The following is a 27531-nucleotide window of genomic DNA, read 5'->3' as shown; positions in this document are numbered from 1 at the left end:
GCACACATGAGCTCACTTGCCTTGCTTGTAACACAGGGGGACGAGATCTTCTCATGCAGCATGTTCAGCAATGCTGCAGCGTCTTATCTGCCCCTGGATGGCTGTGTCGCGTACATCAAAAAAGGGCTTCGGGAAAAAAGGGCGCGTGGTGTAAACTATAAACAGTATTATCGTTTATAGAAATATTGTGTAGAATTTCGTTTACAAATAGTGTTTTAAGAATTTATAAATCACTAAATAATGTGTATGAGATCGGCAATTCTTAAAACGTTAATCTTCCCTGTTTGTAAACTGAAACTTATATTTACGTTTGTTAAAAACCCCTCCCTGTACCTATCCCTAACCCCTAGACCCCCTGTTGGTGCCTAACGCTAAGACCCCCCAGTTGGTGCCTAAACCTAAGACCCCCCTATTGGTGCCTAAACCTAAGACCCCCCAGTTGGTGCCTAAACCTAAGACCCCCCAGTTGGTGCCTAAACCTAAGATGCCCCAGTTGGTGCCTAAACCTAAGACGCCCCAGTTGGTGCCTAAACCTAAGATGCCCCAGTTGGTGCCTAAACCTAAGACCCCCCAGTTGGTGCCTAAACCTAAGACCCCCGTGTTGGTGCCTAAACCTAAGACCCCCCTGGTGGTGCCTAAACCTAAGACCCCCTGTTGGTACCTAAACCTAAGACCCCCCAGTTGGTGCCTAAACCTAAGACCCCCTGGTGGTGCCTAAACCTAAGACCCCCTATGGATAATAATGTTTTACAGACATTAACCCTCCTGGCGGTTTGGCAAAATCCGCCAGGGGGCAGCAAATACGTTTAAAAAAAAAAAAATTTCTCATGTAGCGAGACGAGGGCTCAGCGGCATCCCCCCAGCCCCTCCGATCGCCGCCGGCGATCAGAGATCAGGAGATCCCGTTCAAAGAACGGGATCTCCTGGAGGGCTTCCCCCGTCGCCATGGCGACGGGGCGGGATGACGTCACCGACGTCATCGACGTGGTGACGTCAAAGGGGACTCCGATCCACCCCACGGCGCTGCCTGGCACTGATTGGCCAGGCAGCGCACGGGGTCTGGGGGGGGGGGGGCGGCTGCGGCGACGCGTGTAGCGGCGGATCGGCGGGTAGCGGCGGCGATCGGGCACTGCACGCAGCTAGCAAAGTGCTAGCTGCGTGCAGCAAAAAAAAATTATGCAAATCGGCCCAGCGGGGCCTGAGCGGTGCCTCCCGGCGGCATAGCCCGTGCTCAGCACGGGCTTACCGCCAGGGAGGTTAATAAATAAAAAATGTAAATAAAAAAATGTAAATAATTTTTTGGGGTGGATAATGTTTTAGAAATGTTTTAGAAATAGTGATTTAGTATCTTTATAAACGTTATTCGTCACGGGCTCATTTTGTAAAGTTAAATCATCACAAACCTAGTTATAAATCCTTAAAAATCTCCGGGCACCGTTTGTTAAAACGTTAATAATCTCCAGCGCCTTTTTTTCCCTGTTCGGCGCCCATTAAACGATATTTATAATGGGAGTGAATGGGGCGCCCTTTTTGTCCACTTGTCTCATGCGCCCAAATCTCCTGCTTCCGGCTGTGTCTCTGGCTGAAGAGTGGAGGAAGCAAAAGGGCAGCAGACAGGAGGCTCTGTGTTAGTGTTGTCCGGATCATGAACGATTCGGATCTTTGATCTGAATCTCTTTTGTGAGTCGAATCATCCGGATCATCAAAATGAAAGATTCGGTTCACAAAGGAGGTGGAGCCAGGATCGGCACGCCCCCTCCCCTCCCCTCTCAGCGGGCAGGGGGGTCCTGGAAGCAGAGCAGAGATGGATCATTCAATTGGAGGGGAGCCAGCCTTGCAGGGACAGGTAGATGAGAGAGGGGATATGGGTGCCACTGCCAGATATGTGTAGAGCACACATACTGGCTGTAATGTGCTGCTCATTTTAGGCTAGCTCAGTTCCGTAGTTGTGTATAGTGAACAAATGGGAAACTTTTGGCTCAGAAGCACAGCAGTAACTTTGCAGACAGCGTGCTGGGCTATAATGACAGGACAGGCACTGTGATTGCAGTACAATATGATCCTCCTGCACTCTGCTCTAAACAGCTGCACTTAACTTCTTCCTAAATTTATGATGAGTGTTGGAGGTGTGAAAAGGACACATTGGGGGAATGCTTTCTTTCACTGTGAGACGTTTGCATTCAAAGTATACAGATGAACATATAGGTGAAATATTTGTAAAGCATATGATTGCAACATGTGGGTAATGTGTGCAAAAAAACATTTCTGCTCAACCCTCTTCGTCCACCACCTCCCTTCTCTGTCCACTCCCTGCCCTTCTCTGTCCACCATCTCCCCTTCTCTGTCTGTCCACCATCTCCCCTTCTCTGTCTGTCCACCCACCTCCCCTTCTCTGTCTGTCCACCCACCTCCCCTTCTCTGTCTGTCCACCCAGGGCCGGATTTGTACTTTCCAGTGCCCTAGGCCTGCTGTCATCTACCCCCCCCCCCCCCCCCCCGCCACCACCACCACTACCAAAAAACATTCTGACCAACACTGACTATCGATCATTGGTTTGAATGGGCTCATTTCAGTTGTGCTGCTCTGCCTCCCATTCAGCCAAGAATCAGAGGATGCTCTGTCTGCTCAATAATTCCTGCAATTTGTGCTCCTGCCCGAAAGTGCACAGCAGCCAATAGTGTTCTGGGAATGCATACTTGAGAAATGACGCTGATATATGTACTTGTCAAGAATGCATAACACTATACTGGCGTTGGTTGCTGTGCACATCTGGGCAGGAGCAGAAAACTTGCGCAAGTCGCAAGTGGCCAGAGCATGCGCTGCTTCTTTGTCCTCCGTGCGACTGGCTGCAGTCATAGCCACATACAGGTGACAGGGAGCGCGAGTGGCCAGAGCATGCGCTGCTTCTTTGTCCTCTGTGAGACTGGCTGCAGTCATAGCCACATACAGGTGACAGGGAGCGCAAGTGGCTAGAGCATGCGCTGCTTCTTTGTCCTCTGTGAGACTGGCTGCAGTCAGAGCCACAAACAGGTGACAGGGAGTGTGAGTGGCCAGAGCATGCGCTGCTACTTTGTCCTCTGTGCGACTGGCTGCAGTCAGAGCCACAGACAGGTGGCAGGGAGCGTGAGTGGCCAGAGCATGCGCTGCTTCTTTGTCCTCTGTGCGACTGGCTGCAGTCATAGCCACATACAGGTAACAGGGAGCGTGAGTGGCCAGAGCATGCGCTGCTTCTTTGTCCTCTGTGAGACTGGCTGCAGTCAGAGCCACAAACAGGTGACAGGGAGCGTGAGTGGCCAGAGCATGCGCTGCTTCTTTGTCCTCTGTGCGACTGGCTGCAGTCATAGCCACAAACAGGTGACAGGGAGCGTGAGTGGCCAGAGCATGCGCTGCTTCTTTGTCCTCTGTGCGACTGGCTGCAGTCATAGCCACAAACAGGTGACAGGGAGCGTGAGTGGCCAGAGCATGCGCTGCTTCTTTGTCCTCTGTGAAACTGGCTGCAGTCATAGCCACAAACAGGTGACAGGGAGCGTGAGTGGCCAGAGCATGTGCTGCTTCTTTGTCCTCTGTGAGACTGGCTGCAGTCAGATCCACAAACAGGTGGCAGGGAGTGGGAGTGGCCAGAGCATGCGCTGCTTCTTTGTCCTCTGTGAGACTGGCTGCAGTCAGAGCCACAAACAGGTGACAGGACAGCTCAATGGAGAGAAACAAAGAACAGGTAAGTAGCAAACATCCTGTCAATACCCACTTTGGATGTTTGGTTGTAATTAGAGCGGACCTGAACTCAGAACTTCCTCTCTGCTTCAAAAGATACACAATAACATAATAACCTTTAAAAAAACATTTCTTTGTTACAGCTGATACAAATCCTGCAATCAATCGGTAGTGTCTACTTCCTGCTTTCATGGAAGCAGACATATTGTTAACATCCTGTGCTTTCAAATTAGCTTAGATGTTGTGGCAGTCAGGGGACACAGGAGAGATCAAATTACGTCAGATTAGACACAGATGAGGGGGAATTACACAGGCTCTCTAAAAAAAATACAAGGTAGATTTTTCTATGTTTTCCTTCTGTCCTGTGCAAGAGTTCAGCTCCACTTTAAAGCATCTGAATGATATTTATTTATATTTGAAAAATCTATGTATCTCTTTTGAATGTTGAAAGTACATATGGTGGTTTGCTCTAACATATTGACAGTATACAGGAACAAAGTCTGAAGACAGAAATAATACTTTTTTTCTTTTAAGCCAATAAATCATCCTCATTCAAAACTCTCTGCTTTCGCTGTGGCTAAAATGGTACAATGCTCTACTGCTACAGGAAAGGAGAAGGATGCCAAACTATACAGACTAGCATAGAGGTAGTAACAGCTCAGGTGACAGTGACAGTTTAGCAATGAAAGTAAAGCAAACAGCATTTTTATTCCTCTCATAGATGGTAGGAACAGAAAATGAGTCAGGAAAGAGTTAACTGAGACCACTGCTGGCTAGGAAGAAAAAAAAACCCTAAAGCCATAAATTTAAGTAGACTAGAGATAAGAAAGTGTAATTTATAGCTGCTGGGGTCAGTGTCAAAACTGTAAAGGAGAAAGTGAAGAAATTAGCAGGGTTCACTGATGTCTTTGAATGCCTACATTAAAACTCAGCGGAACTTAGTTCTATCTGCTTTGTAATGTAAATCCCTGGTATTTCTCACATCAACTTGTATGATCATGATAAGAGGAATTGATAATCAGATGAGGTGACAGCAGATGTTGACTGAGACTTCCTGGAATTGGGGAACTCTGGAATTCAGCTATTAGTGCAGAGCAGGGCGCTGGATGGCTGCGCTGCGGGACCAGAAGAGGTGATTAATTTTGACATATGACCTCTTCTCTCTCCAAGTCATGCCGCCCTTCTTATCTTATCTGATTTTATCGCCCTAGGCCGTGGCCTTTTGTGGCCTTTCCAGAAATCCGGCCCTGTGTCCACCTACCTCCCCTTCTCTGTCTGTCCACCCACCTCCCCTTCTCTGTCTGTCCACCCACCTCCTCTTCTCTGTCCACTGCAGGGAAAGTCCTGTCCTGCTAGTCATTTCACCCCCGAATGCTTCCCTAGTAATGATTCGAGATTCGGATCAAAGATCCGGATCTTTTCAATGATCCGTTTCGAATCATCGGAATCATTGAAAAGATCCGGACTTCCCATCTCTACTCTGTGTGCGTTTCACACACAAAACATGCCGCTCTAGTCTGTTGCTCTGTCAGGAGATAGAGGGGGAGGGGCGTGACTGCAGACAGCAGGACTGTGACGTGGTGAATGCACACTTTTTACCTCTGCTGTTGTGTTGTGTCAGGACTCCTGAGCCCTGCTTAAAAACAGCAGTGAGCCGTCAGAAGGGGCACCAGGGGGACAAGTGCCTCCCCGGGCTCCAGTGTAGCGCTCTGCCCTCGCTGATAGTTAGAGCAAAGCTACAGAAAAATAGCATCTGATGCCTGCATTTGTGGACATCGGCAGCCATTTTCTTGTAGCCCTGCTCTAACTACCAGCAGAGAAGCAGGGAGAGAGACCAGAGCGGGACCCGGTGACATCCAACAGGTGCCACGCGTTGGAGGGGGGGGGGCGGGCCCTCTGGGGGCTTCAAACCAGAGGGGCCTGTCACTGCAATGTTGGTTCTACCCCCCCCCCCCCCCCACACACACACACACACACCCCCGATGGCGGCCCTGCTTGCAACGTTATAGTTTTTGTCATTTTAGTTTGTATGTACAGGTTTTACGTTAATATAGTTTTTTTTTTCTTTGGTGATTCTTGTAAGGGCCATGAATACCTAGGTGAGAAGTAGGGAGAGACCGTTAGCCCAATGGTGAAGTATCGTCAGGTATAGGGAGGATTTTAGTTTTAAGCACCACCAGGGGAGGGTTCTATGTCATAGTAGGGTTTGGTTAAGCTGTATTGTTGAATTACATTATATTTGTAACGTTAATATATTTTCGTTACCAACTCCTGTCTGTTTTAAAACTGTATAGGTAATCAATCTTGTTAACACGGTTCATTGTTATGGAGATTTCCTTATCCAGCCAGGCCCCTTTTTCATACATGCATCACACAATGTCTTATTGATGCATGAGAGGAACAGGGCTTCAGTGCACTGGTGAGCACATTTACCCCCCCCCCCCCCCAAAAAAAAAGTCTTCTGTCTGCTACTTTGCTTTTTTATCCTAATGATGTCCTTTTATCAACCTCATTGCAGAATTTCTCCCATTTATTATTGGGTTTTCTTGGGCCTTAAGATCCCTCTAAAAAAAAAAAGTTTGACACTCATATAGAGAGGGATGGATTGGGGGACATAACAGATTATAGCGTGAGACCTTTTCCCAAGGTTATTGGCGTGGGAATTTTTTCTTAAAAGGGTACAGGTAAGTATTTCTGAAGATCGTAAGATAGAGGTTACTGTCGCTGTGGGACATAACATTATAGTGTGGGACCTTTCCCGAGGATATTGCCTTGGGATTTTTTTCTTAAAGGTACAGGAAAGTATTTCTGAAGATCGCAAGATAGAGGATACTGTCATGGGACATAACAGATTATAGCTTGGTATCTTTTCCCGAGGATATTGGTGTGGAAACTTTTTCTTAAAAGGTACAGGTAAGTATTTCTGGTTAATTAAGAACATTAAATAACTTTTCTCGTTGTTGCGTTTTTATTTCATTTAACCCTTTATGGAAATGGGTAAGGGGTAATTTGTATAATCATTTCTCCTGGGAGGGGGCAGGCATCTGGGTTCCCCTTCTTAAAGGGGACTCCCAGATGCCACCATGAACCCCCCCCCCCCAGGGGATCGTTGCCCCCATCTCCTCCTGGGGCACCGGAGGTGGGGAAGAGCCCCTTGTCCATGGATTGGACAGGGGCTTGGGGGGAGAGGGGAAGGCTTGGCCGCCTCTCTCCCCTGGAGCCCCCCATACCATGGACCATGCGGGCTGGTATAGCTCAGGGTGCAAAGCCCCAGTCGGCCAGGGCTCCGCATTCTGGCTATCCCAACCTGCATGGGAGACAAAGGGTTACAAAGCCTCCAGAGGGGGGACCCCACGCCATTTTTTTAAAAAAATTGTTGCTAGGATGTAAGGAGCCTTTGCTATTAACTGCTGAGAAATATTTCCCACACTTTTTGACCGGCAGCATTTAAATGTATCGTTTGTTTTCTTTGAACTTTTAAAACCTATTTTCTCAAAAAGTATAAGGTCTTTTTGAAAAAAAAATAAAAAATGTCTTCTTGCTCCCACTGTTCTTCTTAACATTCCTTACAAATTTGGAGTTTCTGGCAAGGGGCTTTGCTATTAACCGCTAAAGTCGGCGAGCGTTTAAATTTTCCCACGGTCAGAAGGATAATTTTCTCAAGAACTAAGGTCTTTTTGAAAAATGTTTTTTCCTCTTGTTCCCAATTTTCTTCTTAACATAACCTTCAAATTTGGTATTTGTAGCTTTTAAGGGGGCTTTGCTATTAAACGTTAAAGAGAATCTGTATTGTTAAAATCGCACAAAAGTAAACATACCAGTGCGTTAGGGGACATCTCCTATTACCCTCTGTCACAATTTCGCCGCTCCTCGCCGCATTAAAAATGGTTAAAAACAGTTTTAAAAAGTTTGTTTATAAACAAACAAAATGGCCACCAAAACAGGAAGTAGGTTGATGTACAGTATGTCCACACATAGAAAATACATTCATACACAAGCAGGCTGTATACACCCTTCCTTTTGAATCTCAAGAGATCATTTGTGTGTTTCTTTCCCCCTGCAGCTATCTTCCACTGAAGTGTCAGGCTGTTTCTTACTGCAGAGTGCAGACAGCTCTGCCCGTATGTAATTCATCAGTATGTGAAAGCCCAGCCAGCTCAGAGGAGGATTTATCCAGCTTGTAAAAGATAAGAGAGAAGAGAGAAACTGCCTGTGTATTATTTAGATTAGGGCAATGTGCAGAGAGGGGCCTGGAGGGGGGAGATGCATCACAGAACCACAACACTGAAGAACTTGGCAGCCTTCCAGACACAGGCTGACAAGTCTGACAAGAGAGAGATAAGTTGATTTATTACAGAGATGGTGATAGTAGAACGTGCTGCAGTAAGCCAGAACACATTAGAATAGCTTTTGGAACTTGTAGGATGATAAAAAACAGGATGCAATTTTTGTTACGGAGTCTCTTTAAAGTCGCGGGCAGACATTTTCCAAACGGCAGCAAAGCAGGGCTTAAAACGATAAATATCGTTCAGGCAGGACAAAAAAAGCAAGTTTTAAAACGATAAATTAGATTCACAAGGTCTGCACTATTTTAACCTTTTAAAATGATAAATATTGTTTTAAACAAATATCGGGCGGAAGGGGGCGCCATTATTTAACCGGCGCCATTTTTCACTGGACGCATTCCAGCTACCCATTTACACGATCTTCCACTAAGGTCCCTAAAACTAATGGTGACTGCAGACTTCGGTTCAGTTCACACAGCCGACTGACTCATTTTGGCATGCTTAAATGCTTTTCTGCTACTTAGTACCAAACCGTTTGGCTTGGTTTCCCATCGGCAGGCCTGGATTTACAACACAGGAGCCTATAGGCACAGATGTCCTGGCACCTTAGATTTCGCCCTTCATGAACCTACAAATTCCCAAAGTGTGCTGGCTGTCCCAACTGTCACTTCTCCCTTACTTCCTTTGCCCATCATAGGTAGCTACAGGTGTCCCTTAGTATTAAGTAGCCAGAAGTACCCTCCATATTAAGTAGCTAGAGGTGCCCCAAAGTGTTAGGTAGCTAGAGCAAGGCCTTTCAACCTGTGGTGCGCGTAACACCAGTGGTACTTTGCTGTTGGCCAGGTGGTACACACCAGGTTTGCCTGCCACTTTATTGCCCACATGCCTCTTGTCCTGGTCCTGTCCTGCCTCCACAAAGTTTGGCTCCCCTTCCCTCACTCCTTGCTGTGCTGCTCTGCGACATACTTCAGATCTCAGATCAGTGGTGAAGAGAGTACAGTGATGGCGCAGATACAGAAAGTGACATCACTGCTCACTTCCTGTATTTCAAGTATACACGCCATCACCGTGCACCCAGTGGTGTAACAATAGGGGCTGCAGCCCCTGCACCCGTAGGGCGGCTTGGGGCCCCTTTAGGGCCTGATCAGGCCGTTTTGGGGGGCAGGAGGGGTTGGAGCATGAGGAGAGAGCATGGCCACACATCGGCGGGGAGGGGGGACAGTTTCCTTCCTCACCTCAGGCTCTCTACTCAGCAATCCCCTCCAGCATCAATCAGTGGCAGCAGGCGGCGGGCAGGAACACATATCTTCATGCGTTCCACACGCCGGAGGTTCCACGCTCTATGGCCACACACCATACAATTTTTTAAATATCTGTTCAATTTAAGAATTGCAATACATTTTTTGACTGATTGTAACATTTAAAAAATATGACCAATGTACCACACACGTATGTTAAATTTTTTCCCCAATTATGATAAAAATGATTGGATACTCTGTCAAAATTGCTAGGGTGTGTATATTAATACATTGGCAATCTAACACACACCATACAATCTTTAGAAAGGTGGAAGAAAAATATCTGGCATTACGGATCGATAAAAATCGAAGAAAACGGTAAATCCGATTGGATTTTTCAGTCGAATGAAAAAAAAAAGCTTCCGATTTCTTCCGGAGATATGATCGTTTTTATGGAATTACCGTAAAATCGGATCATTTTATTGCATCGTGTGTGGCCACCTTAAAGTGAACCTTAAGTGAGAAAAAAAAATTGAGTTTTACTCACCTGGGGCTTACCTCAGCCCCCTGCAGCTGATCGGTGCCCACGACGAGTCGCTCTGATGCTCCGGGTCCCGCTGGCGGCCACTTCCGGTTTCGCCGTCAGGACCCGTCAGGCTGGGGAACGCGGCTGATACTACGCGTTCCCAGCCAAAATAGCACCCCTATGCGGCCATATGTCCGCATACGAGTGCCTATGCGGACATATGGCCGCATAGGGGTGCTATTTTGGCTGGGAACGCGTAGTATCAGCCGCGTTCCCCAGCCTGACGGGTCCTGACGGCGAAACCGGAAGTGGCCGCCAGCGGGACCCGGAGCATCAGAGCGACTCGTCGTGGGCACCGATCAGCTGCAGGGGGCTGAGGTAAGCCCCAGGTGAGTAAAACTCAATTTTTTTTTCTCACTTAAGGTTCACTTTAAGTGTCTTGTTTAAACAGGAAGTAGTGTGAGGCAGTTAGAGATCGGACCCCTCCACGGTGGAACACTGAGGCATGTGTTCCTGCCTGCCACCTGCTGCCAGTGATTGATGCTGGAGGAGAGCACTGAGGGGAGAGCACGAGGTGAGGGGGGGGGGGGGGGACTGTCCCCCCTCCCTGACGATGTAGGGGCTACGCTCTTCCCTCTTGCTGCGACCCCTCCTGCCCCCCAAAATGGCCAATCCAAATTTTTGAAGGGGAGCCCGGTGATTTCTAGTTTCCCCCCTGCGTGCACCGTTTGCATGGCTGTGTCTTCACTGCGGCTGGCTTACCGATGATAAGGTGTGAACTATATCGCAGGGCAGCACAGCAAGGAGTGAGAAAGGGGGAGCCGAACTTTGTGGTGAGTCACTTCCTAGCTCTCTGGTGGTGGGGCCAGGCTACCTATAATTAAGCGGGGGGGGGGGGGGATGGGGCGGAGAGGAACTTGCAGGGCAACCTATATTGGCAATCAACTTCCAGATTGCCAATACTGACGATCTGCAGGCTAGCAATCTAGTTGTAGTCTTTTTTCCCCACCAATGCCTCCTACTTTTCCCCTCCCATATGCCCTTTTTTGTGTGTACCCTGGAGGGTACTTACCTCGGGGAGGGGAAGGCCTTTGTATCCTAAACAGATTTCCCCCCTCCTCCTCAGTAGATGGGATCCAGCGCTGGGAGCCCCAAAGTTCTCCTTGTCGATGTGTGCGCATGCGCAGTAGCTGCTCTCCGTTCAGGCTCCAGCAGAAACAGCCAAGCCCAATCACGTTCAATCTACTGCGCAGGCACACTGGTGGTACTTTTTAGGTGATAAAAGTGGTAGAATTAGTGAAGAGGTTGAAAGGTCCTGCTCTAGACAGACAGACAGACAGACAGACAGACACACACACACACACACACACACACACACACACACACTTTTTCTTGACTGCAGTGCTTGAGTTTAGGTCTTCTTTAAAAGGGAAATGAAGAATATGGTGACTGCCATATTTATTTCCTTTTAACCTCCTTAGCGGTATGCCCGACACTGTGTCAGGCATGCCGCCGGCTGTCCCCAGGAGTCCCCCAGTATAATTTTTTGAGATAGCATAGTTGTAATAGCTTCAATAGCACTAAGCTAGCTAGCAGTGGTGGCCGGCATCCCGATTACTTTCGATCCCCCCCGATCGTTGCTAAATACATTACCCCCCCTGGATCGAGCGATCGCGCAGCCTCCCTGTACATCTCCGGTCCTCTCTGTGGGGAGGATCGGGCCTGCGCATGACGTCATGCGGAGCTGTCCGGGGAGGCTGCACCGATCGCTGGATCCAGGCTGGGTAATTTATTTAGCGGGGGGATCAAAGGTAATCGGGGGATGCCGGCCACCACTGCTCGCGAGCCTAGTGCTAGCTGAAGCTATTACAACTATGCGATCTCAAAAAATTATACTGGGGGACTCTCGGCTGCAAACCCTCCTTAGCGGCGTAATACTCAGGGGGTTAAACTATACGAGTCAGCCCTGCTGATCTAAGTCTCTGCAGAAGTGTCTGAATCACACCAGAAACAAGCATGCAGCTAATCTTGTCAGATCTGACAATAATGTCAGAAACACATGATCTGCATGTGCTTGTTCAGGAGCTATGGCTAAAAGTATTAGAGGCAGAGGATCAGTATGATAGCCAGGTAACGGACATTGCTTAAAAGGAAGTAAATATGGCAGCCTCAATATCACTCTCACTTCAATTCTCCTTTGACTGCTCACTTTTTTTCACTGTAGTGGTCCTTAAACAGTTGAAATTTGACAGTTGGAAAATTACAGTTTAAAAAAGACAGTTAGAAAATGGCAGCTGAAAAACTGTTTACATTTGGCAGTTGAAAAATGACAGTTGAAATTCGGCAGTTGAAAAATGACAGTTGAAAAATAGCAGCTTAAATTTGGCAGTTGAAAAACAACAGTTGAACAGTCGTTTTCCAACTGCCATTTTCCAACTGTCATTTTCCAACTGCCATTTTCCAACTGCCATTTTCCAACTGCCATTTTCCAACTGCCATTTTCCAACTGTCATTTTCCAACTGCCATTTTCCAACTGCCATTTTTCAACTGTCATCTGCTGTTTACTTGCTGATAAGGCCTAATTAGACAGGCTAATCTCTCTAGACCCGGGCTTTGCACCTGTGGTATACGTACCACCGGTGGTACTTTTCTGTTGGCTAGGTGGTACACACCAGGTTTGGCTGTCACTTTGTTGTCCACCTGCTACTTGTCCTGGTCCTGTCCTGCCTCCACAAAGTGTGGCTCCCCCTCCGTAGCTTCTTGCTGTGCTTCAGACCTCAAATCAGTGGGGAAGAGACAACCAGGCAAAGAATTAAGCGGGGGGGGGGGGGGGGGGGAGGGCGAGGAACTTGCAAGGCTACCTACATTGGCAATCTACCTCCAGATTGCCAATACTGACAATCTGTAGGCTAGCAATCTAATTGTAAGCTTTTCCCCACCAATACCTCTTACTTTTCCCCTCCCATATGCCATTTTTTCTTAAAGTGTACCTGTAAGAAAAAAGTGCCTCCGGGGGATACTTACCTCAGGGAGGGGGAGACCTTTGTGACCTAAAGAGGCTTCCCCCTTCCTCCTCAGTAGAGGGGATCCAGCACTGGGAGCCCCAAAGTTCTCCTCGTCGGTGTGTGCGCATGTGCAGTAGCTGCTCTCTGTTCAGGCTCCAGCAGAAACAGCCAAGCCCAATCACGTTCAATCTACTGCGCAGGCACACTGGTGGTACTTGAAAATTTTCAGGCGATAAAAGTGGTACAATTAGTGAAAAGGTTGAAAAGACCTGAGCTAGAGGAACCTCAGTAGATAGAGATGCCTCTGACTGAACGGAGATTTCATTAGTGGAATACCGAGAGCAGGGTGAGTAGCCTTATTTATACTCTCATCAGGACTTTGCAAAAGTAAGTGAGCCGCCTTTCAATCAGCAGGCGCGTGTAGGCACGTGCCTACAGTGCCTTATGGTAAATCCAACCCTGCCCGTCGGTTTGTCTTTGCTTCACATTTTGATCCCCTAGGGCAGAGGTGTCCAAACTTTTTAGGCCAAGGGCCATATTGCAATTCTTGAGAGCTAGAAGGCTAGAAGGTAAACTACTGAAATTAAACACAATTTTTTGTGGATATCCGTTAGATACACTATGCCTGTGACATTGTCAAATAAAATATTACCACGGGAAATAACCCATACACTGTGCACAGCTAGCACAGTGTCAGCTGCTAATCAGTGGCTGTCTGTAAGACTCAAGGCAGCTGTGGCGAACAGCACCGCCGCCGCAGTTGCCTCCATGCGGCCGACGGAACATTCGCTCGGGCAGGGGTCGCCTTAGCGCGCGCATAGACGGAACCTTTATGCGGGGAGGAAGCCCGTCAGCTGACCTGCTGGTCGGCTGACGTCAGAGGAGTCCCACGGCGCCCAGGATTGGCTGATGGTAGGGGAGGGGGGGGGGCGTGCCAGTGGGGTCTCCTCTGCTTCTTAAGCCTCCGGGCTTCATTCAAGCATGGTCTGTTGTCGTGAATACTTGCGTGTTAGCGCTCAGACCTTAGGCTAGTCCCCTGGTGTTGATGCTAAGGATTTCACACCTAGTCTAGGATATTGCTACTTTGCTGCTATTTGTTAGACTAGTTCTCGGGTGTTGATGCCAAGGACTTCACACCTAGTCTAGGATATTGCTACTTTGCTATTATTTGTTAGACTAGTTCTCGGGTGTTGATGCCAAGGACTTCACACCTAGACTTGGATATTGCTTACTGTATTGATGATCTGTGTATGACTCTTAGCGATTACTCTGACTCTGATCCTGCTTTCTGATCCTGTACTTTTGCCTATCTGCTTATCTGTTGCTGAACCTCTGCCTGATTACCGATTACTCTCTTGTCTCACGATTCTGTACCGATACGTACCTTCCTGTTGCTGAACCTCTGCTTGATTACCGATTACTCTCGTCTCACGATTCTGTACTGATACTTACCCCTCTGTTGCCGAACCTTGCCTGCCTGACCATTCTACTCACCAGTGGGCCCTCGCCACTGGTGAGGTGTTAACTACGCCAGCTCCGCTGGTGAAGCAGCTCTGCTAGGCTGTAGTACAGCTTTAATTACCTGCTCATTAGTTAATCTGTCCTTGTAGTATTTCTGTGTCTACTAGGCTGCAGTACAGTCTGACTCACCCGCCCCTCGGGTGTACATTTGCCTGCAGTACATTCTAAATCACCCGCTCCTCGGTAGATTCAGCCTCTTCAGTATTGTTTCTCCAGCTTGCTGGAGGTCGTACTTAAGTGCACGGTCAGTGTACTGTTTATACCTCACCAGCCCCTCTGGTGAGGTCTCATTAAACCATTAAGTTACGGTTGCACCTAATCAGGGGCGTAGCAATAGGGGGTGCAGAGGTAGCGACCGCATCGGGGCCCTCGGGCCAGAGGGGCCCCGAAGGGACCACCCTTCATCACAGTATTAGCTCTCTGTTGGTCCTGTGCTGGTTATAATCATTTTTATAGATGCTTTGAATAGTAGTAATCCTTAAAACACTGTTCCCCATCTCTTTCTTGCAACTCTGACTCTGTGGTTGTCATTGGCAGGTTTTGGTGCGCCAAATCAATTGTTATGTATAGAGTGCTTGGGGGGGCCCCATGTAAAACTTGCATCGGGGCCCACAGCTCCTTAGCTACGCCACTGCACCTAATCACTACACGCTCTGCTCCTTGTCTGCTATACTAGTATTATTGGTGATTCTGTAGATCACCCATAATCAGGTATAGCGTCTGTATTATTGCTGATTCTGCAGATCACCATATAATCAGACATCTGAGCTACGACACTAGACCGTTACACTGTCACTGCTGATCTCACCGAGGCAGCTGCTAGTCAGTGGCTGCTACTGCTACAGTGGTGGCTGATAACTTACTGGTGAGCAAAAGGGGGACAAGGTGGCCCCTGCATGCTGCCCCTCATCAACGGCCTTCAGGCCCCATGGAACTAACAGCTACAGAGAGCTTTGTGGGCTACCAGAAAAGGCTCGGTGGACCATGTTAGGCCCCCAGGCTGGACTTTGGACATGCCTACCCTAGGGGAATATGGAACCAGGAGTAATGCTAGAAGCTACATGCAGAGTCTCTGAAAAATTCGAACAATGAGGGGTAAGGTGGACGCCAGCAGTAAATGTTGGAGATAGATGCAGGCAGCCATTTGTCTGACGTGACCCTTAAATTTACACACAAAGGAAAAAACAATCATGATAAAGAACTTACCTGAAGTCACCCATATAGCCAGAGTCCCAAACCTCATGGGTTGCAGCTAACAGCAAGGGTAAACCACCAGAAGAACCCCTCTGTGTTGCTGCACTTACAATATGAAACAATAAGAGCAATGGTATTTCAGTTGCTCAAGTTATTCATTTTAATGTGTGGAGCTCACAGGGCAGAGCAGCCAAAGGGCAAAAATAAAGGCAATATACTGTCATTTGTGTAGAGCCCAGATCTCTTATTTTTGCTCAGTGTCTTTTTACCCTGACCTGCAAGATCTGTAATGCAAGTTATTAGCTTTATTGAGTGCATTACCATTTTTCCCTTTATTTGAAATTGTCAGAATTCTAGCGGTTTTATTTATGCAGGAAAAAGCTGTCATAAGTGTATGGTTTAAGCTTTAATGTTCTATACAAAATTTCATTGTAAAGTGAAAAGTTAGAGTACTTTATATTGCTCTGTGACATAACATATTCCAGGCTGTGAGGCCTATAAGATTATTCTAGTTACAAAAAGTCAGAGCATTCTTGTTTATGCTAGTGCGTGGCCTTAATATTTAAAGAGGCTTCTGTGTGAAGACAGAAAAGCAAATTAAACTCACATTACTGCAGTAATTATAAATGCACATAATTATTACACACAGATATTATTATTCTAAATATTAATGATCAATACAGTCTTTCTAAAGAAAGGAATAGTTATTGTAAAACCCTAAATAATAGAATCTATTACTTTGAAACATGTAAGCTGTATTCTACCCGTGAAAGATGAGACAGTAAGACATTCTCGTGAGATTGTTATGGTTCTGGAAGAATTGTTGACGTGCTCTAGTCTCAGAAAGCTGATAACACATGATGTTTTGGGAACAAGTTATATAAATATTAAACAAAACTTAATGAACAAAACCTATTTGTGCGCTCCTCACGGTAAACGTAACTACAAAGTATTAAAACTTTTCCTGGATCGCACCTGAAAAAAGTGTGTGTGTCACTCTGCAAGTAATATAAAAGTTAAACAGGGCGCTCTACAGTAGGCAATTAGGACTATCCTCAACCATCAAGTGAACATAGTCAAACATGATAAAACATAATAAAACATAGGAGTGGACATAAGAGTGACCATTTCTAAATGACCATATGATAATGTCCCTGATGTTGAAGTCAAATAACAGTCCACAGGTTACTTCCTCCAGACTTGTTTAGTACATAGGTGATTTCCAACAAGTTCCTGAGTATTATAGTAACGGTATACGCTCACCAGATTCCACAGCTGCCCTTCTCAGGATCAGCAAAACACGCTTCTGGTCAAGCCAGTATTCTCTCGATGTCCCAGCCTTTTCCTCCTCAGTAAGCCATGCAGACATAAGAGATAAAAAGCTCCAATAGTGTAATACTGTATGCTTTAGATCTACTCCAATGCACAAGTGCTCCCAAAAAAATATATAATGTCAGCACCCTGTGCTTCACTGTGCTCCACCACCAGATGATCAATAAAGCCTCTCACCACATGAACTGGCTGACCCAGCACAGACCAGCATCAATCACTTTTGCCGCTTGCATCAAGCTTATATTCTCGTTGACAGTCTTCCTGGAACTCAAACACTGCCAAACATAGTGTAAAATCTTCTTTTATTAAAATGATTAAAACGTAGTGCACTTACAATATAGTAGAATCAATGCGCATATAAAATCCTTATGAGCTCTTTCAGCGTCCCTCGCTCCTCAGGCCACGCCCAACTAGTTTCGTCCTATGACTCATCAGGGGCTAGGGCCAATAGGAGCGAGAGGACGCTAAATACTTTCTCCCAGGTCACATGATCATCAACGGAGCTCAGCGTGGTTCACTCATCTCCGCCTCAGCCTCCGCAATAGGCTGAGAATACTTACGCTCCACCCCCCTCACAGAAAACAGGCTCATGATAGGCTAGGGCTTCTCTCCCACTGAACTACATCTCCCATGATGCTAATCTCCCTCCCCTACCTTGACCATGATTGGGTAATTCATCTACATACACGCCATGTAAACTTCCGTGTTCCACACGGAAAGCAATACACATTAGGCAGCTTCCATCCATCTTAAACTACATTACCCATCTTTCCTCATGTTTATGGTGGCCCAGAGTTGCGACCTACTCAAACCCATACCTCTGACCCTCAGAATGAATTTCGCTTTACATATAATTAATACTGAAAATGATAAGTTAATAAAATGATAGAAAACGCTAAATTTAACACTAAATTTAACACCCACAGATTTAGTTCTAGAGTGGTGGTCATGCCACCCACATCAATCCAGCTGCATGATTCATGAACCCTGCTGAACCCCATCTTACACCAACTTGAATCAGTCTTCACACATATGCTGTTTCCCATCCAGTGTCATCAATGTCTACCCTTCTACACACATTTCGGGCATCCTTGCCACACATGCGCAGATGTCTGCCATAGTTTTTACCACATCCTTATATATTGTATTATCAGATCCTTATACCTTAGCAGAAGGTGTGCAGTTGGAGTGCAGTTGTGGAATGATCACACATGCTGCAGATGTCTGTATGCAGATGAAGGAAAGATTGTAAAGGATACAGATGTATCCGAGAAGATGTCTTAGCATGTAGGCCGACAATTAAAAATAATCATTAATTGTCGTATAGTGAGGAAGTGTTTTTTGGGTGCTGTGGGAAAGGGATGCAATATGGTTCTGCTAAGGTATAAGGATCTGATAATACAATATATAAGGATGTGGTAAAAACTATGGCAGACATCTGCGCATGTGTGGCAAGGATGCCCGAAATGTGTGTAGAAGGGTAGACATTGATGACACTGGATGGGAAACAGCATATGTGTGAAGACTGATTCAAGTTGGTGTAAGATGGGGTTCAGCAGGGTTCATGAATCATGCAGCTGGATTGATGTGGGTGGCATGACCACCACTCTAGAACTAAATCTGTGGGTGTTAAATTTAGTGTTAAATTTAGCGTTTTCTATCATTTTATTAACTTATCATTTTCAGTATTAATTATATGTAAAGCGAAATTCATTCTGAGGGTCAGAGGTATGGGTTTGAGTAGGTCGCAACTCTGGGCCACCATAAACATGAGGAAAGATGGGTAATGTAGTTTAAGATGGATGGAAGCTGCCTAATGTGTATTGCTTTCCGTGTGGAACACGGAAGATTACACGGCGTGTATGTAGATGAATTACCCAATCATGGTCAAGGTAGGGGAGGGAGATTAGCATCATGGGAGATGTAGTTCAGTGGGAGAGAAGCCCTAGCCTATCAAGAGCCTGTTTTCTGTGAGGGGGGTGGAGCGTAAGTATTCTCAGCCTATTGCGGAGGCTGAGATGAGTGAACCACGCTGAGCTCCGTTGATGATCATGTGACCTGGGAGAAAGTATTTAGCGTCCTCTCGCTCCTATTGGCCCTAGCCCCTGATGAGTCATAGGACGAAACTAGTTGGGCGTGGCCTGAGGAGCGAGGGACGCTGAAAGAGCTCATAAGGATTTTATATGCGCATTGATTCTACTATATTGTAAGTGCACTACGTTTTAATCATTTTAATAAAAGAAGATTTTACACTATGTTTGGCCCTGTTTGAGTTCCAGGAAGGCTGTCAACGAGAATATAAGCTTGATGCAAGCGGCAAAAGTGATTGATGCTGGTCTGTGCTGGGTCAGCCAGTTCATGTGGTGAGAGGCTTTATTGATCATCTGGTGGTGGAGCACAGTGAAGCACAGGGTGCTGACATTATATATTTTTTTGGGAGCACTTGTGCATTGGAGTAGATCTAAAGCATACAGTATTACACTATTGGAGCTTTTTATCTCTTATGTCTGCATGGCTTACTGAGGAGGAAAAGGCTGGGACATCGAGAGAATACTGGCTTGACCAGAAGCGTGTTTTGCTGATCCTGAGAAGGGCAGCTGTGGAATCTGGTGAGCGTATACCGTTACTATAATACTCAGGAACTGTTGGAAATCACCTATGTACTAAACAAGTCTGGAGGAAGTAACCTGTGGACTGTTATTTGACTTCAACATCAGGGACATTATCATATGGTCATTTAGATATGGTCACTCTTATGTCCACTCCTATGTTTTATTATGTTTTATCATGTTTGACTATGTTCACTTGATGGTTGAGGATAGTCCTAATTGCCTACTGTAGAGTGCCCTGTTTAACTTTTATAAATATTAAACAAAGAAGGTGTTTTCCCAATTAGTTAAAGATGACAATGATGCCACCTAGTGGTCTCATATTCTTATAAAATCAACATTATTAATAGATTGTTATTTGTTATGAAATGCTGACCTCTGCCGGTGGACATTATATTTATTTTATAAGAAAGACAAAAATATAGACAATGATTTTATATTATTAAGATTTAATATGCAATTATTTCTTATATGATTAATTGTTTTAAGAAGAATTATATAATAAGCTTTATATTTAAATAAGTATATTAGAAGCCCTGTATGTTTTAATAAGCTTTAAATTGCTGAAGGCTCTTGCAGGTCTGTGTTAGTGTCAATCTGACCTGGCAAAGTACCAAGACATTCCAACATAATTAACAGGGAACACTTTATCAGAAATGCGTCATGAATGACATTGTTTAGTCTCCATGTTTGGGTCAGCCAACAGACAAGATGGCTGTTGACGTCTATTTTTAATTACGTGCGTCAGAAAGGACCTAAACAAAATGTCAAGCACTCCAAATGACGTTAATTCCCACAAGATAAGGTAATTAAGAATTTATAAACAATAATATTGTGACTTAGGTAATCAAAACATGATAAAGTATTGACGCACAAAAGCTTTAGCCAATCAGAACCTGGGATCCAGGGAAAGTCCAGATTAGGCAGCCATATTGCCTCCAACCCCTATAAAAGTAGAAGCTGAAAGCTCATAGTTTGCAGAAGCCCAACAATCTCCTGAGAAGACACATGAGGCAGAAGCTACCTTCCCACAAGTGGTTCTAGATGCTGAAGAGATGTCAGAGAAGGGGTAATATGCTTAATATTCTGGTGATTTACTTTATTAATTTTTCAGCATTAAGTGTTGTTAAGATGTTAGCAAGAAGTTTTTTTAGAAGCTATTTTTTATGCTATTTCTTTAAGAAGATTACTACAAGTTTTACACAGCTACTAGATACATAGCTATTGATACAGATGAGACTACTTTTGATCTTATTCTACATAACACAACTGTTATATTCTTTTTTGAATGTACTTAGATGATTGATAATTGCTTGGCTCTAAAGCCTTGATAAGATGGAATACTGTTATAAGGAAACACTACTTGGAACGGTTCATATTTTGTATATATGCTGTATGATAAGCAAATACAATTTTTTATATAAAAATCATATACTGAGTGCTCTGATTCATTTCAAGGTATACCGTCAATCTATAATTACTGTTATAGAGGGTTCAGACCCCACTATGCCGGATTTATATGATAGCAACGCTTTAAGGGCTGGTCCTTTACTGAGTTAGCAATCATGAAAAAGGCAAAAACCGCTTAGGTTTTTGACAAAATGGTAAGATCAGCAGCACAGAGGGATCCTTCCGGTGGTTCCCTGAGATATTAAGTACATCCCTCTGGGCAAGCTCATATAGGCTCACTCTCAAGCTTTTTGTCCATTTAGATGTGTCCCATCATGGACTGCATTGTTTATGTAAAATAAGTCTGCATCCACTGCTAGCTTGGAGACCACACAATTGGCTTGGCCTTAATGTTAGCTCTGGAACTCACCCTCATTTTCCTAGATACATGAAACCAACAATCAATCAGTTTATTGCAGGGGTTATGTCTATTCCATGGCTTGGTTTGTGTTGAGCCAGTCTTTTATTCTGAAAAATGAATACCTGCATTTGTTTTTCTTCCATCTGTTGTGTCACATGGTCACATTTGAATGACCCAGCTGTGGTGCAATGAGAGGTACATTTGGTCCACCACTTTGCTCCCATATAGGATTTAAGAGATCCAGCGAAAGAACATTGCACAGCTGATAGTACACTACATGCTTAAAGTGTACCTGAAGCAAAATTTAGAAAAAAAGTTGTGTACAAGCATGTTTGCACTACGCAGGTGCAAGTTTGCACACACCTGCACAATGCCATGGAGTTGCTCGACTTCTTGCCCCCATGCATGAGTGGCTCCGTGCTACTACTGTGCTGGCCATCAGTACAAGCGTACAATGTTGGGAGCGTGGCCAAAAGAAGAAGAGTATCCTGGGGAGCAGTGGTGTGGGCACAAGAAGGATCAGAGAAGAATCTGGAGAATCCAGAGGCATCCTCTACTGAGGTAAGTATCCAACACACTCTGTTTTGAAAGTCACAGCTTTTAAGTTCAAATATCATTAAATATCCAAAACCATCGGTGTTCTCCAAACTACTGACCTTTTGTATGGTATTCCTTTGTGGCCAGATACCCACATTTCATGCTGAGTCTGCATGCGGCATTTCACCAATTCTGTTGGACAAAGAACTAAAGAGGAGAAAACAGAAGCCAAAGACCCTGCAGTAGCCTTATGATGGTCCCTAGAGGAAAAAATATTTTGAAAAAGGTGAAAACAGAAGTTACAAAGGGGAAAAAAAAGCAGGCACCTGTGACAAAACACAAACAAACACACTCACACACAAACAAACAATCACAAACCACATCCTGCCTTCCTAATGACCCCAGCTGATCCATGTGGCAAACAAAAATCCACAAATCACAGTTCTGCTATTTAATATTAGGATTGTAGGCAGTTTACTGTATTTAGAAAATATCTACTGAATCTGCAAAAAACATTCACAGAGACCAACCTTTTACACACAGTTTTATATCAAACCTAACTCTCCAAATTTATAAGGGTGTCCTCAAGTCTTTAAAGTGAACAACATTTCATAAAATTTTCACTAAAGCTGAAAAAGTGTGGATACCTCTGGTGTAGACTGCAGATATAGGTGGAGAGTGAAATAACTGAAGGACACAAGGGTTACATACACCTCTGGTTATATAGTGGATGGAGCTTCTGTTGGACATGTATGTTAGAGGCGTGTGTTGCCTAACTTTTCAGTGCTGTGAGTAGGAAGTGCTAACAGCAGATGGATGCTCAGTATCAGATATATAGCAGATGCTCAGTATCATATATAGCGTGACTGGTATGAAAGTTTGTGAAGACTGTAGTATATACTTTTGCCTGGGAGTATTTGAGTGCCTTCATTCAGAGCCAGATCATCCACAAAGCAAACCTAGGCAGCTGCCTAGGGCCTGGAAAGAGTCTAAGGGCCTGGTGGATGCTGGCCTCCACCAAATCTAACTAAAAGCCAGGTGACCATTAGCTGTGGACAATAAAAATAAAAAAAATTCATCTTAACCCTTTTCTGCCTTGATTCCGTGAGTACTTCCTTTTTTTCTATCCAAAGCCAAGGGCCAGTCCCCTCTGACATCAAATATCTCTCACCATGAACACCATGCTTACTTTAGCTTCAATAACTGCATGTGGATACCACTAAGCAAAGACAACATGACACTGTCAAAACAAAATCATCATAAAAGTATCTACAAAACAACATGAAAAAAGGAAAAAGAAGGAAAAAAACAGCATGAGATGAAGTGAGTGAGATTATGTAAGCAAATAGGACAAGAAGTAACTGCGGCACAGGTTAAACACACCTCAGTTGTGATTCATTATGCAGTCCCAGAGCATAGGATACAAGCTTCTGACAAAATCCATAACATGCAAACAGCACTGCATTTTCTGCCACGTTTGCCACTAAAGCAGGGACAGTGCCATGATACAGCCCACGCAGTCCTTCTATGTGATAAGTTCGCACAGTGCAGTCCACAAAATTGCGGTACATGTAAGGAAATGTCTGCATCTTCACTTTGGCTGTGTCAAAGGGCTGTCCAGCAAGCACACAAGCCACTCCACCTACAAAAACAATGATTGTCACATTATAGCTCTGGAACTACAGAAAGTTTTAGGATTATGTTTAACAGTCTATTTTTGGGCAAAATATAAAATCCTTCTGCAGACAATAGATACATGTATGTAATGTAAAGTATACACATATGCAAACGCAGGAGGGGGGGGGGGGATTACAGCTGCCAAGAATCCCCCCTCAGACCAGGGCCATTGCAGAGTCTGGGGACAGGCACAGGTTGAGACACCAGAATATGGTGCAGCAGCGTGTGTACAGAGCATGGAGCAGCAGCATGTGTACAGAGCACAGAGCAGCAGCGTGTGTACAGAGCATGGAGCAGCTCTGGGGAACTTAACAGAGTCAAGTATGAGCACAGCCCTGTGCCCTGATGTGTGAATGCTTCACTTCCCCCTTCATTACCAATGTCAGCTGTCAATATTATCTGGATCCAATCTGCTCCTGATCGATCCGGTTGTCAATCGGGAACAGATCAGAAATTTAGGAAATAATTGTCAGATCCTGTCGGTCGGACGAGAAATTGCATTATGTGCACCCGGCATGATGTCCTACCATATTATTATACTGTATTGTGCGTGGCTGAGTGAGACCTCTCAGGAATCCTCCCCCCCCCCCCCCCCCACCCCTTGAAAATCCTGGGTTTGCCACTGTATACATATGCTGGTCTTTGCAACACTAAAAACAAAATAGTCAGGCTACCAGTTTCTGCATAGCAGACCTGCAGTGCTTCATAACTATCAGTTTTCACGAGAGAGATTTCTAGTCACTGATCAGGCTGGTAGAGGAGAACGGGTACAGCAATGCAAATGAGGGAGAAAGTGAAGGCTCTCCCTCGGCTCTCTTTGCTATTTCTACACACTCCTTAGGGCTAGTTTCCATATAGCCCGCTTTCATGCATGCTTCTGGAAAATCGATCAAAGGGACAGCAGACAGTGCTTAGACTGCACTGTCTGTAGTTTCCATTCATGCGTGGCAATTCACAGCTGAATCGCCGAGCAGAGCCACGGGGATCTGCGCTGCATGGAAACGAGCCCTAAAAAGGAACCCAAGGTTAGAGGTATATGGAGACTGCCTGCCATATGTATTTCCTTTTAAAAGAATACCAGTTACTTGCTGATGTTTCCGGTGAGTAGTGTCTGAATCACATACTTGAAACAAACATGCACCTAATCTGGTCAAATTTTTGTCAGAAACACCTGATCTGCATGTTTGTTCAGGATCTACAGCTTAAAGCCTCATCTACACGCGTAGATGAGGCGGCGATGTTCCTTATCAATCGAGCCGCTAATGCGGCTCGATTGATAAGTCCCGACAGTTCCGATCTGTGAGCCGCCGATTCCCTGCTCGTTCCCCATGAGGGGACAATGGCAGGGAATCGAGCGGAAGATAAGCGGCGCCGGGCGGGGACGAGCAGGGGATCGAATCCGACGCACGCGCGGCGAGTGGAGATGCAGAAGAGGATCGCCTCCACATCTCCCCGTGTAGACGGGGTTAAGTATTAGAGGCAGAGGATCAGCTGGACAGCCAAGAAAATAATTATGTCAGCCTCCAAATGTCTCTCCCCTACAGCTCCCTTTAAGTGTGAAAGTCCCTTTGGACGACTGCATTAACGAAGATTCCAGATACAGGTAAGCATCTTTGCTTTCTTTATATTTATTGTAATTGTTGTATATGCAATTAATATACATTAAAGGGGGTGTTCATAGTTGGACTAAAGGGCACCATGGAAATCTTGTTTGTGGGCCTGGAGGCATCTTCTCACACCCCTTATGCAAAAGGTTAGCTTCATTCTGTTTGCGAGTGGTTAATTAAATAGATTTCCACCTTGCATACAATTTAAATGCATTAAGTGAAAGTGTGGTCCGCACGATGTCGGTTGAAATAAAATTGCTTTATTGAACCTAGCACATATCAAGTTAATATCCATATGCAATGCAAGCATGTCGCGTTTGGATATTCGCTTGATATGTGCATGTAGATTGCTGTTTGCAAGCTACATGTTGCCACTCGTACACTTATCCAACGACATGGCATGATGTACCACTGGTACGCCGATGACACAGCTATACCTGCCCTTCAAACCTGGTGGAACAGACCCTACTCCAAAAATAAACTCTTGCTTAGCTGAGCTACAGGCATGAATGAATGATAACTGGTTGAAACTGAATGCTGACAAAACTGATGTCCTTTTTGTCCAAAGCCAGCGCTCACCATCAAAACGGCTCTATCCTAAAGCAACACCAATCAGGATTGGGAATTCAGACATAAACAGCTCCAACCCTGTGCGCAGCCTTGGCGTACCAATGGGGAATTGAGTTTCAGAAAACAAATTTCATCTGTAGTTAATTCTTCCTACTTTCATCTGAAGAACATTGCAAAGATTAAACATCTGATTCCCCCAGAGGATCTTCCAACCCTAGTTTACGCCTTCATCACATCACGGCTGGACTACTGCAATGCCCTTGATGCTGGCCTCCCCAAAAAGGACCTGCGTCGCCTGCAATTAGTGCAGAATGCTGCTTCCAGATTGCTAACAAACCAGCCTCGCCACTGTCACATTACACCAATCCTTCTCTCACTGCACTGGCTACCAGTAGAATGGAGAATACTCTTCAAGATTGGACTGCTGAGATTCAAATCCCTGCACAATCTGGGCCCTGGATACATGAAGGACTGCACCACACCTCTCACAACCTCAGATCAGCAAGTTCTATAATCTTGGTCACTCCCAGAGTGCACCTCAAAAAATCTGGAGACAGCGCCTTTTGTCATGCTGCCCCTACCCTTTGGAACTCCGTGCCATACCCAGTAAAGGCAGCACCATCCCTGGAGCTATTCAAATCCAGACTGAAAAGCCACCTGTTTAGCCTGGCATTTCCGGACTTATAAAATACTTCCTCTGTACCACGATGGTCTGAGCCATGCTTATGCACTTTGAGTCCTACGGGAGAAAGGCGCTTTACAAATGTTGTTGTTGATTCAATAAAGCAATTTTATTTCAACCGACATCGTGCGGACCACACTTACACTTAATGCATTGTGGGTCTGAGCAGCCTGTTTTCCTACACTGTTGGCTGACTAAGGTCTCGAGCGGCTCAGTCACCACCTTCTATTTGTACTAATTTAAATGCAAATTGTACCCAACTTGAAAACTGTACAGCCAATTAGGCTTCCTGTTTTTTACTAATCCAATTCCAGAATTAATTGCATCTCATTGACCATCTCTATTCACAAACTGATTGGTCACTTAAAAGAATTGGATTGTGACAACAGACTTCGTATTAACAGACTTCGTTTAAAGAGACTCTGAAGTCTCCTGCAAATGAGGTTTTTACTTTCAAAACCTCTTTGACCTAACTGCCCCTCCTAAAACGCTGCATCCCAGCGGCTGACAACGCCATAAATCACCCCTAATTACCTACGCAAAATCCACGACTTTCTTGGTCGTGGATTTTGCTGCTGGAGGAGGCAGAGCTATGAGCTGCAGCTCTGCCTCCATGCGGTACAATCAGCGCGTATCTCTGCCTCTCCCCGCCCCTCTCAGTGAAGAAAGACAGAGGTACGGGGGAGAGGCAGCGATCTACGCTGATTGATGCATGTAGAGGCAGAGCTGCAGCTGAAAGCTCTGCCTCAATGCGGAAGGAGCCCCGAGATGTCCTCCAGCTAATTATAGCATTGTCAGCCATGGGGATGCGGCATTTTAGGAGGGGTAATTAGGTTAAAGAGGTTTTTAAAGTAAAAACCTCATTTTTAGGAGACCTCAGAGTCTCTTTAAGGGAATCTGAAGTGAAAATAGACTTATGAGATAATGATTTGTATGTGTAGTAAAGCTAAGAAATAGAACATTATTAGCACAGATATGAGACCGATTTTGTTTCCAGTACAGGAAGATTTAAGAAATTTTAGTTATCTATGCAAAAGAACTTCTCTGAGCTCTCTGACCCAACTCGGGTTGGCTAAAGTGCTGGTTTCTGAAGCACCTGTCTCAATCTGTCTCTTACTGTTTCTTGTTTAAGGTTTTACTGCCAGGAAGTTCAAAGGGTCATTCGCTCTGCTCTTTTTCAACATTTAAAATACATAGTGTAATTTGTAAACTGCAAATATTAGAG

The 27531-nt window shown here is 45.3% G+C and overlaps 1 protein-coding gene across 1 annotated transcript in view; it reads right to left on the bottom strand.

Moving 5' to 3' along the window:
- Positions 1-25451, bottom strand: part of LOC137527410 (mitochondrial ornithine transporter 1-like) — a 42659-nt gene extending 17208 nt beyond the window's left edge. Inside the window, exons 1-3 of the mRNA XM_068247921.1 lie at positions 25436-25451; positions 23154-23412; positions 21890-22030 (exon numbers count right to left, since the gene is read on the bottom strand). Coding sequence (XP_068104022.1) covers positions 21890-22030; positions 23154-23412; positions 25436-25451 — 416 coding nt within the window. The remainder of the gene's footprint in view (positions 1-21889; positions 22031-23153; positions 23413-25435) is intronic.
- Between the last annotated feature and the right edge of the window lie 2080 nt (positions 25452-27531).

This window comes from Hyperolius riggenbachi, chromosome 8 (genome assembly GCF_040937935.1).
Source record: "Hyperolius riggenbachi isolate aHypRig1 chromosome 8, aHypRig1.pri, whole genome shotgun sequence".
Classification (NCBI taxonomy): domain Eukaryota; kingdom Metazoa; phylum Chordata; class Amphibia; order Anura; family Hyperoliidae; genus Hyperolius; species Hyperolius riggenbachi.
The sequence above is the reverse complement of the archived record's forward strand: the minus strand, read 5'-3'. Positions and strand labels throughout refer to the sequence as shown.